General features: G+C 40.8%; 1 protein-coding gene across 1 annotated transcript in view; it reads left to right on the plus strand.

Annotated features, from left to right (window-relative positions):
* The window catches only part of SLC9A9 (solute carrier family 9 member A9), a 323,698-nt gene that overhangs the window by 232,758 nt on the left and 74,273 nt on the right, over window positions 1–16,667 (plus strand). The window contains exon 13 of the mRNA XM_038417254.2: window positions 11,833–11,881. Coding sequence (XP_038273182.1) covers window positions 11,833–11,881 — 49 coding nt within the window. The remainder of the gene's footprint in view (window positions 1–11,832; window positions 11,882–16,667) is intronic.

Consider the following 16,667-nt stretch of genomic DNA (forward strand, 5'->3'; position numbering starts at 1 on the left):
AGTGTGACACCAGTGTATTTTCACTGATTTCAGTGATGCTACATCAAGGTAAATGTACCGCTGTGGTGAATCAGGTGCAAGACATTTATATTCATGTGTAAGGCCCAATTCACCATTGCACTGCACCTTGTGTTATCATTCACACCAATGCAAAGTGAAGGTAAAATACTACCTTGCTGATGTGTTAGCATTCTATACCCTCTTTGCACAGGCATAAAGGCTAGCTGCACAAAGGGTACATGAGCATTGCAATGCTCAGTGGCTCAACTCCTAGGCACCCTGCTGCCCAGTGGAATTCACTGCCCCAGGTTAGGTGCCTGGGCTCCCCAGACATTGTAAGGGGATTGTTAGGCACTCAGAAGCCAGTGAGCTAAGCAGGTAGTCACCTGGCCTAACCAGGAGTGAAATGCAGGAGAAAGAGGTAGGGCTTTGGGCCCTGATCCACAGAGATACTTAGTCACTTAATTCCCATTGATATGGGCCTTTAGGCACCTGACTGACAGACCAGAGGAAGGCACCTATCTTAATTCAGAATTCTCAGCCATGAACCCTCTCCTGGGACATTAGCCAGGTCAGCTCTTTCTAGCAAAAAAAACAGAGAGAGAGAAAGAGCACAAGTGAGTGAGCATCCCCAACCCACTACAGCCATTAGCCCAGTGGTGCAGGCACCCTCCTGGGCTGTAGGATACCTATTTTCAAATCTCTGCCTGATTTGGGGCCAGGCCTTGAAGCCTGATCCCTCATATCCCTGGTCACTGTCCTAATCACCACGGTATTGGGTATTCTAGTGACACACACACATAGCCAGCTCACCCCACGACCTACTCTCCTTTGGCTATCTTTTGTGTTAGGCATGCTCTGACAGTGCCTACTGGATCAGGCCATGCAGATGAGATGCTCAGGGAAGCTCCTGTCTGAGGCTTTGTCTACAAAGGACATTACTGTGAGGCAAGGGAGGGTGTGAATCTGCAGCACACGAGCTTACCCCACAGTAACATCCTGTGTGGATACTGCTACAATGCACTAAATGTTTGGCAGTGTGCTTTGACATACTACCCCAGCAGTACATGTAGACGTACACTGAGAATCCTGCCGTGGCATAGGTGTGAGCCCAAGCTCCAAGCAGTTCAGTAGCTCTGGCAGCACTCAGACTTAGATGGTTTTGCACATGGCCATTGGTGGGCATGTAGGCACGCAGGGTTATGCAGCAGCTCCGCAGTGCTTTTGGGGAATGTCGGTGTTAGGCACCTAATGAGGCAGTTAGACACTGAAGTCCCTTTGAGAATCTAGCCCTATATTCTTATTTAGGCTCTGTCTCCACTACAACCTATGTCAGCAAAACTTATTTCACTCAGGGGTGTGAATATTCCCCCCTCCCCAAACGACATTAAGTTACACCAACATAAGCATTCATGTGCACAGCAGGAGAGCTTCTCCTGCAGACATAGCTTATGCCGCTCGTAAAGGTGTTTATTTTATTCCAACAGGAGAGCTCTTTCCAGTCAGCATAGAGCATCTCCAACACATGTGCTGCAACGGCGCAGCTTTACCAATACAGCTGCTCTGCTGCAGCCCTGTATGTATAGATGTGGTCTTTTCTCAGGCTTTTTTCGTGAAGTGAACCATATCTTGGAGTATCCTTGGAAGCACTTCCCACTGCATTTGCAACTGCATGACCCACCTTCCCTCCCAGTCATAATCGCATGACATTTTTGTGGCAACTGCAGCAAATACTTACTTGGAGAGTAATATTAGGAAAGCATTTAATATATATTTTAGCTGTATTTTAATGCAAGTTAGCATCTGGAAATAAAGAGCCACTACCATGTGGCTAGCCAACACTCCATTTCCAGCCAAATGATCCTTCCTTTATCCTTTAGAGCTTTTTGAAATAAAAGTCCAAAAATCAGAGTTTGATAAGTATAACTTTTTAGCCTTAACACTCTATTGCCAGGCTTCTCTAGGTTTAAATCAGACTTTTAATTTTAAACATATTTGTGTATGTGAGAGAGAGAGAATGTATTATCCACATGGCAAACAACTGTCATAACCATTTAGGAAGCATCGTTCGCTGGTGATTTACCTTAATCCTTCTCAGCAAGAAATTCAGCTTATTTGCTCTTCCTTCTGTGAGCCGAAGAGCAGTGGTTTTCCCTGTTTTACCCCTCAACCTTTCCTATTTATTTCACATTTTAAACCAAGGTATTTTCATTTATTTACAGCATCAACCTGGGTTGAACATTAAAGATTGCATATATGACACAATTCTCCATGGTTTTTATGTCAATCAAAGATTACACCACAGCACTGGCATTAATTATTGACACCATCTTGTGGACTGATGTGGAGAGTTAACAATACAGAAGGAAAGACTCTAGCTGTCAGTTTGTTAAGAATACAGATCACAGTTACTGCCAATTGTGGACAAGAATAACGGCCTGAGCGATCATTATTTATCCTGAAGGTTTTTTAATTTCAATTTTAATGATTTATTAGAGATGGTGAAACAATCTCCTTTGAATTTTGTTCATGTTTCTAGCCTTTACAGTTAATAATTCTGTACTGACTGCAATATGTTGGTGATGGATAGCCACAAGCTACAAATTTACTCATGCAAAAATATTCAAGATTCACATTGCAAATGTTGCTTAATGGCCATCTTTGATAATTGGATTTTAAATCTTTTTTTTTAAATAAGTTTTCCAGAGTTTGTACTTTTTCAGATATAGATTGAGGTTCATGTACAGCTTTTGTTACGCTGGGACAGAATTTGAAGGCTAAGGCTATTGCACGCTCAAGGTTGGCTCTTCCTTTAAAACTCCTGACAATGGGGAAAGTAGCCATTATTGTTTGTTACACAGTAGTGCCATGAGGCTCCAGCCAAAACCAAGGCCCAGTTGCACTAGGTGCAATACAGATGCATAGGAAGAGACAGTTTCTTGTCCATATGAGTTTACAATCTACATAGACAAGACAAACAGAGCATGGAATAAAGGGAGTATTATTATCCCCATTTTACAGATAGGGAAATGAGGTGAACAGAGATTGCCCAGATTAATACAGAAAGTCTGTGGCAGGGCTGAATATTGAATACAGATCTCCTGAATCCTAGTCTATTGTTCCTCTTGAATTCTAGATGGCTTATCTACCTCTGGAAAACCTCTTCCATCGCCTGAATCCTTGTTCCTTGGTTTCTTGCATATTGGAAACATTACACCTCTTGAACTGCCTTTGTCTCTAAGCTGACAGCTCCATAAATTCATGTGCCATCTGCTGCATGTCAGTTTGCATTGTCAGTATCCATACTTAAATCATGTAGATAATATCTCATAGGAAGAATGTGTTTCTCACATTGAGACTGTTTCCCTTGTAAATCTTCCCAAGCCTGATGTTTTGCCCATTATACTATGAGCTTCATCAAAGAATCAGCATATAAAAGCAGAGCTTGAGGCTTCATGCCACTGATTAAAGTTGAGAGATGCAGTTCAGCAGTTAGGAAGACACTGAGGTTTCCTACCACTCCACTGTAACATGTTAATCTATTCTACAGTGTCTTAGATTTGCAATGATTTTAAGTGAGGGAAGAAGGTAGAGCTATGTTATAATTGTCCAAACAGTATCTTATTAGTCAGCATTTCGGTTGGTTTCATTTTCAGATATCTTACTTCTCCTTCCCCTGACAATTTGGAACTTATCTTTCCATCTGTTTTCATTTCACACCACTGCTTAATATTCAGTAACAAATTCCTCTTTTGTCTATCAGACACATTACAACTGCTGCTGAAAAAGAGCTGTCTAATGGCACATAGGGATTTAAACATTTAAATTTGATTTTTAAGGGGTCATTTTGCAGAGTAGTGCACACTTCCTGGTAACAATAATCCCCAATTGCTAGAGACTATGAAATTCAGAGATTTTGAATACACCAAAGTTCAATGATGTTGGTATCCAGAATTTTGGTTCAGCACATTATAAAAGATAGGGGCCACTTGCAAATTTTGGCGTTGAGTTTGGATTTTGAATACTTCTAGATTTTGGGGCATTTTGATCTGAGGTCTGAAAAGATCCTATCTCAAATAATCAACCAAGTACAACAAACCAAATGCATTACTAAGCAAAGGAAGATGTGTAGCACAGTAAGCTAATACACCAGTCTTTCATCTCAGAACACTTGAGTTTCAATGTAATGTAGAAATGAGTCTAATCTCACTCTGATCACACGTGGCCATTTACCCATAACACAAAGCCCCCACATATTTCATCTTGATTATCAGTCAAAATGCAGGAAAGGTCTTAACAAGATAACAGGAGAAAGCAGATAGCATTTTTTGATCTGGGTAGGGAAAACTTACATAGCACCAATGACTGGCTTTAATCAGTGGTATTAGCCTCTCAGTTTACTCACCATTAAAAGTACAGGGTGTGTGGGGGTGTGTGGAATCCACTAAGAAATAATTCATGTTCTTTGCAGTCCATCAAAACATAAAAATAACTTTTGCAATGATTCCACCTGCAGTGTTGTTATTGTAAGATTATAATATTGATTAAACTACATTTTTCCTTAGCATTTCATGACCCCTAGATCAAATGTTTGACACTGAGTTCTTTATTCCTTATTTGAATTTGTCATTTCCATTCTTGGCATCCTCTTTTGTGCAGTGTGGGTATCCTCAATTCCCAAGTTGAGTGAGCGTTGAAGGTGCTGAGCACCTCACTGGGCTACATATCATTAAATACTAAGAGAAAGTATGATTGATTGATTAATACCTGTTTCCTCATGCAACCCCTATTTTCCTACCATTCTCTTAAAAAAAGAAAGCACTAAACATCATTTGAGGCTATTGTGATTCATACAGAGACCAAAGCTCTGGTAATATTTCACTGTCTTCCTAAAGATGCAAAATGATGAGGATCACAACAGTACTGTTGTTTTTAACAGTGAAAGTGAGCCTTTTGTTAACTGCTTAGTTTGTTTCACAGAAAAAGCCATGTTCTCTGTATTCCTTCTATATAGGGCTAGTTATGGGGTCATCCTAAAATTTTAATGTCTAGGATGCAATTGTGCAAACAATAGAAAGGCAGAAAGGAAAGCATACAGAATTTAGATATGGATATTTTGGCTATGAGGCAGGAGAGCGATGGTTACCGTAAACGAGAAGGGGAGATGAAATTACATGAGTCGGAAGAGCACTAAGTGAGCTGCATATGAGATCAGCAGAAAACTCAGCTACTCTTTTGCACAGAGTTGAGGGAAAAGATGGGTTGAGGGAAGAGAATTGAAATATGAGAGAGGGACAGAGAATGGGGAGCAACCAGAGTAGTGGGAGAGGCAGATGGGTGGGAAGAAAGGAAAGTGGAACAGCAGAGGAAGAGAGGAGGGAAATAATAAGAAAAACAAAATAGACAGGAAGGAAGGAAGATGGCCAGGGCGGGGCAGGGATGGAAGGAGAATACAAAAGAAAATAATTTGAATTTTAAGGCTGGAAAATGGGTTTTATTTCTCTTTGCCTGCCTGTGTTTTATGATACTTCTGGCAGAAAGAGGGAAGCTGAAGAATCTTAAATAGGAGGGGAGGGGGAATAGATTGGTATCAACAAGAGGTTGTTTGTGGGGATCTTCGAGTTCATCAGGCTTCAAAGTTGAAGGAGTTATATCAGAACTTTCCCCTCCTCAGTACAAAGACTGAATGTACATTTCTATCCTCACTTTATCAGCCTTACTATAGAAATGTATGTGGTAAGTTACCAGATGGTAAAGGCAATCTAGGAGTCACTCTGCATTTGTTCACCTACCATAATTAGAACTCCCTGCTTTCGGCCCTACTGTTAGTTGTGAGATCCCAACGCTCTGCAGGTAAAAGCAGAATCAGGCCCCTTCTTTCATAATTAGCGAGCATACAACCCAGCTAGAGGGCTGAAGAGTTATTCTAAGATTGCAAATTTTACTGCCAATAGAATGACAAGGCACAAGAATCGGCAGGATTGTGCAAACATGCTTAATTTCATTCTTTCTGAACATGTCACATCATTTGTGATGCTTTGTATTCTTGCAGTTTAAAATTGCACTCCAGTGTGTCTCAAATACATCCGACTTAATTATACAGCCCAATATTTTCAGTAATAGGAACCTAACTTTAGGCACCTAAGTCTATATTTGGACACCTAAATAATTGGCCTCATTTTCAAAAGCGTGGTGTGGCCAGACACTCACACTGAGCTGAGTGGTTCTCTTTGGGATATGCTTCATAAAAAAATTAACATTTAAGTTATAAAAAAATCAGGGTGCGTTGATGGTGGTTTGATTTTAGTGTCCAAAGTTGTACTAGATGCTTCACAGAACAGTAAGGAACATAAAGTTCATGCCCCGAAGGGCTTCCAGTCAATGCATCAGATTCTGCCATCCCTAATCACACTGAGCAATACCTTACTATACATGTAGTCCCAACAATTTCAATGGGCTTACTCACCAAGTAAAATACTACTTAGTGAGAGTTAGGGCAGAAGAATTTGGCCCTACATGTTTGACATCAGTCAATGAGTGAGGAACTGAGCAAGGAAGGATCTGGGTCACAGCAATGTGATTACATAGCTATTCACATTGGAAAGTACACATTGTGGTGTTCAGTTCAGGAGGTTTTCATTCTTTTTTACATATGTACAAAATCGAAGGAAGATGGAGATACAAGAGTGAATATATCTGATTTGCTTACTGTGGGCTTTGTGGAAGAGGTGATTTTTCAGGCTTTGAAAGTAAAAATCCAATAAAGAATAATATGGATGCCTTTGTTTGTGCCATATTGTAACATATATTGTCTACAGAATAAACAAGGCAATAGTGCTGGCTATCTTCATAACTACAAGGATAGGAAATTATATATACAGAGGAGTTTAAATTCTGCAAAATACAGGAAAATCTGCAAAACTTCCTAAATCCACAGTTTTTCTATGCCTGTTGACGCCTGTTGTCCCTGATTAGACAGATTATATCACTGTTATTGAAATAATATTGCAGTCACAAACTCTGGTTCCTATTGGCTACATTTCCCAGCTTTTTCACATTTGGTATTACTCCCATTCTTCTGGGCCTGTGTGAAATGTTTTCCATTGTCTTAGCTCATTCCATAATAAACGCATCACAATTCCACCACACATAATCAGTCACAACTGGCATTTTTCTCAGCTCCAATAAGTTCAGAACTGCATGAAGTCTAAATTACTTCTGTCCCAGGAGACTGATTCTTTGAGGTCAGGTCAAGCTCATTAAGGAGAAGAGAGTGCAGAGAAGTTTGTGTTGCAGCCTCTTGAACTGCACCTTTCATGCATAAATAGACTTAGCTTCTATCATAACCAGAACTATAAGGGCACTTAACTATTGTGTTGCCAGTGCTTCCCCATGCTGGCAGTAGAATGAATGTTATGGGAGAATCTGCTTATGGGATGCAGATGGCCAAGTGGCTAGGGCACCAGACTGGGAGTTAGAAGACCTGTTCCTGCTCTTGCCATGTGACCTTGGGCAAGTCACATCACCAGTTAGTGCTTTTGTTCCCCTCTGTTTAGATGTAAGCATGTCAGAGCAGGGACTGTTCCTTATGTTTATTTAACAGAAAGGGTACCTAATGTCTATTGGGCCTCTGGGCACTACTATAATATTAAGTCTACTGGCAGGCTGAGAGTTAAACTTTCACAGACATAACTGTTCATATTTTTAATTAAATGGAAAGATCTAACAACTTGATTTACTCCAAAATAATCGATAGGTTAGTACCTTCTGCAGTTTTTCCTAGTAACTCAAAGGATAAAAAGTACAGTGAAAAATAAACATCTATGCATTCCTTTATCTCCTTCTTGAGTCAACATCAGGATCAATGGTCTTAATCAAAGATGGAAATATTTATGCCTGGAGGACTCCAATTTTTTTAAACTAGGGAGTTGGAATAGAAACAAACTGCCTCTTTTTTTTTCCATTCAAGATTTACATATAAAAGTATCCACTTTGCTTCTAGTTCCTGTCATTGTCTCAGAATGTATTAGAATGCTCAGTAAAGAGCAATGAAACAAGTAATTGCTAAAAATAAATAAATAGGATTTTAAAAATGCATTTCTGATATGTTATAACAGATAGGGAAAAAAACATACACAAGGAAGAAAAATGTTAAGCACATGGTAAAGCGGCCTTACATGAACATCTGGTGAAAGAATAAATTTTCTCTGCATCAGTAGATTCTGCATTAGCTCAGTGGATCTAATGCCTACATGGGCAGCTTGTCAGGCATTCTGGGGACAGCTGGTCACCCGCTCTTTGGACATTAGATTTCAGTGAGGAAAATGTCTGTCTCCATTAGTCTTCTCTTACTGCTCTCCCTTTCTTCTATGACTGTGGTCACCACCCCAATCATCCCTGTTACTCAGGCCTGTAATCTGATTATCATCTTTGAGTCACCCCTCTCTCTAGCTCTGCCCATCAAGGCCATACCCCATCTTGTCACTTCTTCTCCATATAATCTTTAACATCCAGACTTTTCTTTCTGACCACACAACGAGAACTCCCACCCAGGCCTTCATCATCTTCCATCTCCTCTATGGAAGCCTCCTTCCCTCAGTCTTGCCTCCCAGCTACTCAACTGATCCCATTCAAGTCCTTTCAAAAGGCTGCTGCTACGACCATCTTTCTGGTCTCTTATTTTGTATACTGTAATGCAAATAAAAACAGAATCATAAAATATTAGGGTTGGAAGAGACCTCAGGAGGCCATCCAGTCCAATCCCCTGCTCAAAGCAGGACCAACACCCACTAAATCATCCCAGCCAGGATGTCAAGCCAGGCCTTAAAAACCTCTAAGGATGGTGTCATAAATATAAAGGGAAGGCTAACAACCTTTAAATCCCTCCTGGCCAGATGAAAAAACCCTTTCACCAGTAAAGATTTAAGAAGCTAAAGATAACCTCGCTAGCACCTGACCAAAATGACCAGTGAGGAGACAAGATACTTTCAAATCTGTGGGGGGGATGGGGACACAAAGGGTTCTCTCTGTCTGTGTGGTTTTTTTGCCCGGTCCAGATCAGGAATGCAGGTTAGAACTCCTGTAAAGGGCTAATAAGCAATCTAGTTAGATATGCGTTAGATTCTGTTTTGTTTAAATGGCTGATAAAATAAGTTGTGCTGAATGGAATGTATATTCCTGTTTTTGTGTCTTTTTGTAACTTAAGGTTTTGCCTAGAGGGATTCTCTATGTTTTGAATCTGATTTTACCATCCTGATTTTACAGAGGTGATTCTTTTACTTTTTCTTCAATTAAAATTCTTCTTTTAAGAACCTGATTGCTTTTTCATTGTTTTTAAGATCCAAGGGTTTGGGTCTGTGTTCACCTATGCAAATTGGTGAGGATTTTTATCAAGCCTTCCCCAGGAAAGGGGGTGCAGGGTTTTGGGAGGATTTTGGGGGGAAAGATGTTTCCAAATGGGCTCTTTCCCTGTTATATATTTGTTAGACGCTTGGTGGTGGCAGCAATAAAGTCCAAGGGCAAAAGATAAATAGTTTGTACCTTGGGGAAATTTTTATTTAAGCTGGTAAAAATAAACTTGGGGGGGGTTCATGCAGGTCCCCACATCTGTACCCTAGAGTTCAGAGTGGAGATTCCAGCCCACCCATTCCAGTGTTTCATCACCTTCCTAGTGAAATAGTGTTTCCTAATGTCCAACCTAGACCTCCCCCACTGCAACTTGAGACCATTGCTCCTTATTCGGTCATCTGCCACCACTGAGAAGAGTTGAGCTCCATCCTCTTTGGAACCCCGCTTCAGGTAGTTGAAGGTTGCTATCAAATCTCCCCTCACTCTTCTCTTCTGTAGACTAAATAACTCCAGTTCCCTCAGCCTCTCCTCGTAAGTCATGTGCCCCCGCCCAGTAATCATTTTCATTGCCCTCCGCTGGACTCTCTCCAATTTGTCCACATCCCTTCTGTAGTGGTTTCAGAGTAGCAGCCGTGTTAGTCTGTATTCACAAAAAGAAAAGGAGTACTTGTGGCACCTTAGAGACTAACAAATTTATTTGAGCATAAGCTTTCATGAGCTACAGCTCACTTCATTGGATGCATTTGGTGGAAAATACAGTAGGGAGGTTTATATACATAGAGAACAAGAAACCTGGCAAATACTCATCAGCAACCACACGCCACACAACAGAACCACTAACCCAGGAACCTATCCTTGCAACAAAGCCCGTTGCCACTCTCTCCACATATCTATTCAGGGGACACCATCATAGGGCCTAATCACATCAGCTACACTATCAGAGGCTCGTTCACCTGCACATCTACCAATGTGATATATGCCATCATGTGCCAGCAATGCCCCTCTGCCATGTACATTGGTCAAACTGGACAGTCTCTACGTAAAAGAATAAATGGACACAAATCAGACGTCAAGAATTATAACATTCAAAAACCAGTTGGAGAACACTTCAATCTCTTTGGTCACTTGATTACAGACCTAAAAGTGGCAATTCTTCAACAAAAAAACTTCAAAAACAAACTCCAACGGGAGACTGCTGAATTGGAATTAATTTGCAAACTGGATACAATTAACTCAGGCTTGAATAAAGACTGGAAGTGGATGGGTCATTACACAAAGTAAAACTATTTCCCCATTTTTATTGCCCCTCCTCCACTGTTCCTCACAAGTTCTTGTCAACTGCTGGACACGGCCCACCTTGATTATCACTACAAAAGGTTCCCCTCCCCCCCCCGGCTCTCCTGCTGGTAATAGCTCACCTTAAGTGATCACTCTCGTTACAGTGTGTATGGTAACACCCATTGTTTCATGTTCTCTATGTATATAAATCTCCCCACTGTATTTTCCACTGCATGCATCCAATGAAGTGAACTGTAGCTCACGAAAGCTTATGTTCAAATAAATTTGTTAGTCTCTAAGGTGCCACAAGTACTCCTTTTCTTTTTCTGTAATGTGGGGACCAAAACTGGATGCAATACTCCAGGTATGGTCTCACCAGTGCCAAGAAGAGGGGAATAATCACTTCCCTGATTAAATAATAGTGGCAGCTTGCATCACAATGCTATAGATACCTATGTGTGGAACAAGAGAGGCTGTTGAGAAAGAAGTGTTGAAGCCAAAAGCAATTAAAGACCAGTGAGATATCTTAGTTTTTGCCAAGGATGAGATTCTGTGCTGAGCCAGTCAGAGCCACAGCACAAAACTCACAGCCCAAGAGAAGAGGGGCCTAACGCAGATTTAAGCCACGTTGAACCTTCCCCCCACTGAGCTGGTCCAGGGGCTGAGAGGCCCCTGGTGTAACTATGCCCTGGAAGCCTGTTTAAGTCAAATTAGCCTCCCCAAGAATCTCTATGGGCTTCATACTGCCTGGAATCTCTAAACTGTGCACTGTAGCCTCATCCTCAACACAATTCTCCTGCCCCCAGCATGCCACCGAAGCCAAGAGTTGCAAGGGGGTCTTCAGAGGGTAGCCATACAGCTGTTTTTTGCAATGTCTGCACCAGGGGAATCCTCCTTGCCTAGATGTATGTGTTTTTAGGGCTCCTTTCTGACACTCTGACCCTTTTAGCTGGCATACGAGAGTTGGAGTGAGGGTGGGGATCTCAGCCCAGGTATTATGAGCACCAGGTATAAAGTATTTCATAGTTCCTGCAAACTTATTGTGGACTTCTTTGATTTGGGAAGAGATCTTAATAATGTTCTGCCACTTCTGAACATTTCTTACCTCCTTGGGACTGAGTGATGTGGTACAAAGAAACAGTTCTACGCACATGACCATCTAATCCGCATTGAGTCATTCACCATGTGTCTTGTTTTCTTTAATAGAGTTGGCATACATCCAGATGAAGATCTGAAAGCAGAAACTGCAAGCCAGGCAAGTTACAGCTATTGATATATCTATATTGACTAGCATAATGTTCAGTCGTGTTTAATTCGTGTTTCTCAGTGTAGTAACTGGAAATCTTTAGAGCAGGGTTAGCTCTGCTATAAATGAAGAATATGCAAGTACAAAATACATGAAGCTCCTACTATTTTGTAACTCTTTATTGAGAGGACAAGTATGTACTGTACATTTTTCAGTTTCACTGGGGCACCAGAACAACTTTATCTGATACTGGGTTTTGAGGAATGCATTACAAACAAATATTGACATGATGAAATATTAGTAAAACAATAGTGGAATTGCTGCTATGGTAAATTCAAAGCTTGAATTAACTATCAGCTACATTTATGAAAACAAAAGATTTCAGAACAATGCTCAGTTCCCTGGATTAAACAAAGAAACTTTGCATGATTGAAATTTTCAACTCTGACATCGGGAAGGTCAGGTTGTTGACAATATACGTAGTCATTTTTAACGTGAACATCTGAACATACATTCAGGTTAAAAAACTATAGGTCACTAGGGACCAAGGAGGCTATTTGAGAAACTGCATGTGCTTATCTGGCACCCCATTCTCCCTGCCTTTTTCTGTGTTCGTCTGAAAATGTGTAAAATACACTATTATGTGCTGTCCCAACCCTAGTCAAGTTCCCCTGCTGGACTTTCACTAGGCTGCCAGGTTTGGACTCATACACTGTGTGCTTCTGAGCTCCCCAGGAACTGAGTGGCTCCAGGCACTGTCCCTTACTTTGGCTGCTCAGCTCACCCCCTGGGCAGAGACCCGCCTTGGAAGTGGGACCTTCTGGTCCCTAGGCCCCAAGACCAGTGCTGAACCCTCCAAGACTTCCCAGTAGTTTAAACGCAACCTTCCCAGAATGTCACCCTTGTGGACACTCTGGGTTTTAGTTTACCCCTTCGGAGATACAAGATAGTAGAAGCAAATAGACATATTTTATATATAAGACATGTAAGAGGAATTTCTAAAACAAAACATGCTTTCCCCAAAGACAGAACATAAGGAAACATTTCCCCTTCTTCCTTTCCTTGAATTTCTCTGCTTCTGTGTTTTTAAAGGCCTGCACTAACACTTCTGTCTCTTTGCTCCCCTTCTGGAGATTTTCCACTCGCCTCTCCTCTCCTCTCCTCTGAAATCCGGTTTTACCTACATTGCAGCTACAGTAACAATATAGACAGCAGTATCTTTTCAGTTTACAGCACTCTAAGACAGACTGATTAACATCAGAGATTATATTGCATTGTACAATATAAACATTATTTCACCTTAAATGTGTTTTTTTTTTCCAGGGGGCTAGGGGTGGTGAAAATGTGCTTGCACTAGATGTCAGTAGATAGGACTTCTAATTTTCTTCCTTTTTCTATGAAAAATGAGAAATACATATTTGTGAATAACAGTAAGGCACCCACTGACCCAAACTGTGTTCTATTAATTAACACCTAGTTCTATTGACAAAACTCAGCAGCACAAAAGGGTAGGTGTGAATAAATATAACACATTCCACCCCCAATCATGTCTAAATCAGCATACTTTATTATAAAATATTTTTACCTAGCAAGGTAGTCTTGTTGCTCTGATTTCCTTTTTAAATGTTTACTATTTTCATTTCTCTCACATGTTAACTGTAGCTCTTATATTAATTTTTATTAATACAGTTCTCTGTTTCATTGCGTATTTCTTCTCTTTTTAATTTAGTACTATGGACTGTTCACTTTTTCTTTCAGATTGTTTCTTTAAAGTTTTCTCTTTTCCTTCATCTTTATCTTTTCTTTTCCTCTATTGTTTTAGATAATTCATTTTCTTTCTCTTTATTTTTCTCTCACACAATAGATATGAGGTTTTTTATTTTTCTTTTAATCTATCTTCCCTATTGACTTTCAGTTTTCTTCATATATGTGCTATTCTCTCTTTCATATTACAGGATTTTTTTTTAATTTTTATTTTTTGGCAATATCTTATACTTAAATAACTACATTCACCTGAAAGAACCTTAAAGCATTATTCAGTTGTATAGGACATGTCACAGCATGAAGCTCAGGGATGGGAAGTGGCACTCATGCACACACAATGTTTGGCTAAGGAGATTGGCACAAACAAACCTCATGCTATTGTGAAAAGTGTTTTGTGATCCTTAATGTCCAAGAAGAGCAGATAGGACCTTCATTTTTAAGGTCCTCAGCTGAACAAGACACAGAGTTCATTGGGCAGAATCCATTTTATCTAATTCAAAAGGATGAAGGGCTGGCACAGTCACCACTCTTGAGATTTAAACCTTTGACTCATTTTCCAAACCAGAGAGGATTTCATACCTGACTGTTTCATTTACTGCTTTAGGGAGGGAGACATGATGGAATAGTCCAAGATGCACAGTCACAATAAGGACCAAGTTATGTCTGGAACCTTCCCGTTTGTGTCCTTCTCAGCTGTAGTCCCTGTTCTCATTTGAGAAGCAATGGACTGCTCTCTATCTCTACTAGTAGGATCTAGTTACTCCAACAGAGCTGGGGGAAGAGCAGGTGCATCCCCATCCCCCCTCTCCATCAAACACCTGAGATAACAGACTAATAACACAGACAATGTTAGAGAAGGTGTTTGGATAATAGTATCTTATGTCATCAGCCTGTTATCTAACACAATACCCACCTGCTGAAGTGAAGAAACAGATTGACAGAGCCAGAAGAGTACCCAGAAGTCACCTACTACAGGACATGCCCAACAAAGAAAATAACAGAACGCCACTAGCCATCACCTTCAGCCCCCAACTAAAACCTCTCCAATGCATCATCAAGGATCTGCAACCTATCCTGAAGGACGACCCATCACTCTCACAGATCTTAGGAGACAGGCCAGTCCTTGCTTACAGACAGCCCCCCAATCTGAAGCAAATTCTCACCAGCAACCACACACCACACAACAGAACCACTAACCCAGGAACCTATCCTTGCAACAAAGCCCGTTGCCACTCTCTCCACATATCTATTCAGAGGACACCATCATAGGACCTAACCACATCAGCCACACTATCAGAGGCTCGTTCACCTGCGCATCTACCAATGTGATATATGCCATCATGTGCCAGCAATGCCCCTCTGCCATGTACATTGGTCAAACTGGACAGTCTCTACGTAAAAGAATAAAAGGACACAAATCAGACGTCAAGAATTATAACATTCAAAAACCAGTCAGAGAACACTTCAATCTCTCCAGTCACTCGATTACAGACCTGAGGGTGCCTATCCTTCAACAAAAAACCTTCAAAAACAGATTCCAACAAGAGATTGCTGAATTGGAATTAATTTGCAAACTGGATACAATTAACTTAGGCTTGAATAGAGACTGGGAATGGATGAGTCATTTCACAAAGTAAAACTATTTCCCCATGTTATTTCTCCCCCTCACCCCCCACTGTTCCTCAGATGTTCTTGTTAACTGCTGGAAATAGCCTACCTTGCTTGTCACCATGAAAGGTTTTCCTCCTTTCCCCTGCCTGCTGCTGGTGATAGCTCATCTTCAGTGATCACTCTCCTTACAGTGTGTGTGATAAAACCCATTGTTTCATCTTCTCTGTGTGTGTATATAAATCTCCCCACTGTATTTTCCACCAAATGCATCCGATGAAGTGAGCTGTAGCTCACGAAAGCTTATGCTCAAATAAATTTGTTAGTCTCTAAGGTGCCACAAGTACTCCTTTTCTTTTTGCGAATACAGACTAACACGGCTGCTACTCTGAAACTTATCTAACACACTTTATTGTAAAAAGAAAAGGAGTACTTGTGGCACCTTAGAGACTAACAAATTTATTAGAGCACAAGCTTTCGTGAGCTACAGCTCACTTCATCGGATGCATTTGGTGGAAAAAACAGAGGAGAGATTTATATACACACACACAGAGAACATGAAACAATGGGTTTTTGCGAATACAGACTAACACGGCTGCTACTCTGAAACCTGACACTTTATTGTCAATCTCAGGTGTTATCAAACTGTTTTGAGCTTTGCCTGGCTGGTTCTTGTAGCTATCACACAAGATGAGATGCAGAGAAACCTCTGATTGAACGAGGAAGGAAAGAGAGAATCTAACTTGTCTTTTGACTAGAGTTACTTTTTTTTCTTTTTTGGCTTTCACTATGTTGTTGTATTTGTTTGTTTTTCTACAAACTTAATCCTTACATATACCACCCCCCCAACCCACACACACACACAGTCTGTTGTATGCCAGTTTCTCAGTTGGTGTAAATCAGGGTAATTGCATTACCTTCAATAGAATTACACCAGTTGTGGATCTGGCCCCTTTAGTATGACTGCAGATGGGGACTGGGCTGTGGAAGCATCAAAGCCAATGGGCCCATGACTATGCAGACCCAGTGGTCATTCACCCTTCTTTGCACAATGGGATGCAAGTGTTGATGGTGTTATTACAGTTCTTGGGCTTCAGTAGGGGAGCAGCTCTGCAGTCTGGTGGAAATAATTCTATCCCCTCTTCCTGACACAAGATCCCCTATACAAAGCCCACCTATCTATTCAGCCATGGTACAGCAGACAAGGATTTGGCTCACTGTGGGTTAAATAAAGCTCTGAGGCAATCTAAAGAGTAAATAGGTAGCATTGCTGTATCCTAGCATTTCTTCGTATTACCCACCCTAAATACCAATATGTCTGCAACCTTAATTTCCCCTCCAATTATTTTATTTGTAGTTACTTTCTAGGTTCAGATAAGCACTATGCTCCTCCAAGTTCAGAAACCATGCTACTAATGATGAG

Source organism: Dermochelys coriacea, chromosome 9 (assembly GCF_009764565.3).
Source record: "Dermochelys coriacea isolate rDerCor1 chromosome 9, rDerCor1.pri.v4, whole genome shotgun sequence".
Classification (NCBI taxonomy): domain Eukaryota; kingdom Metazoa; phylum Chordata; order Testudines; family Dermochelyidae; genus Dermochelys; species Dermochelys coriacea.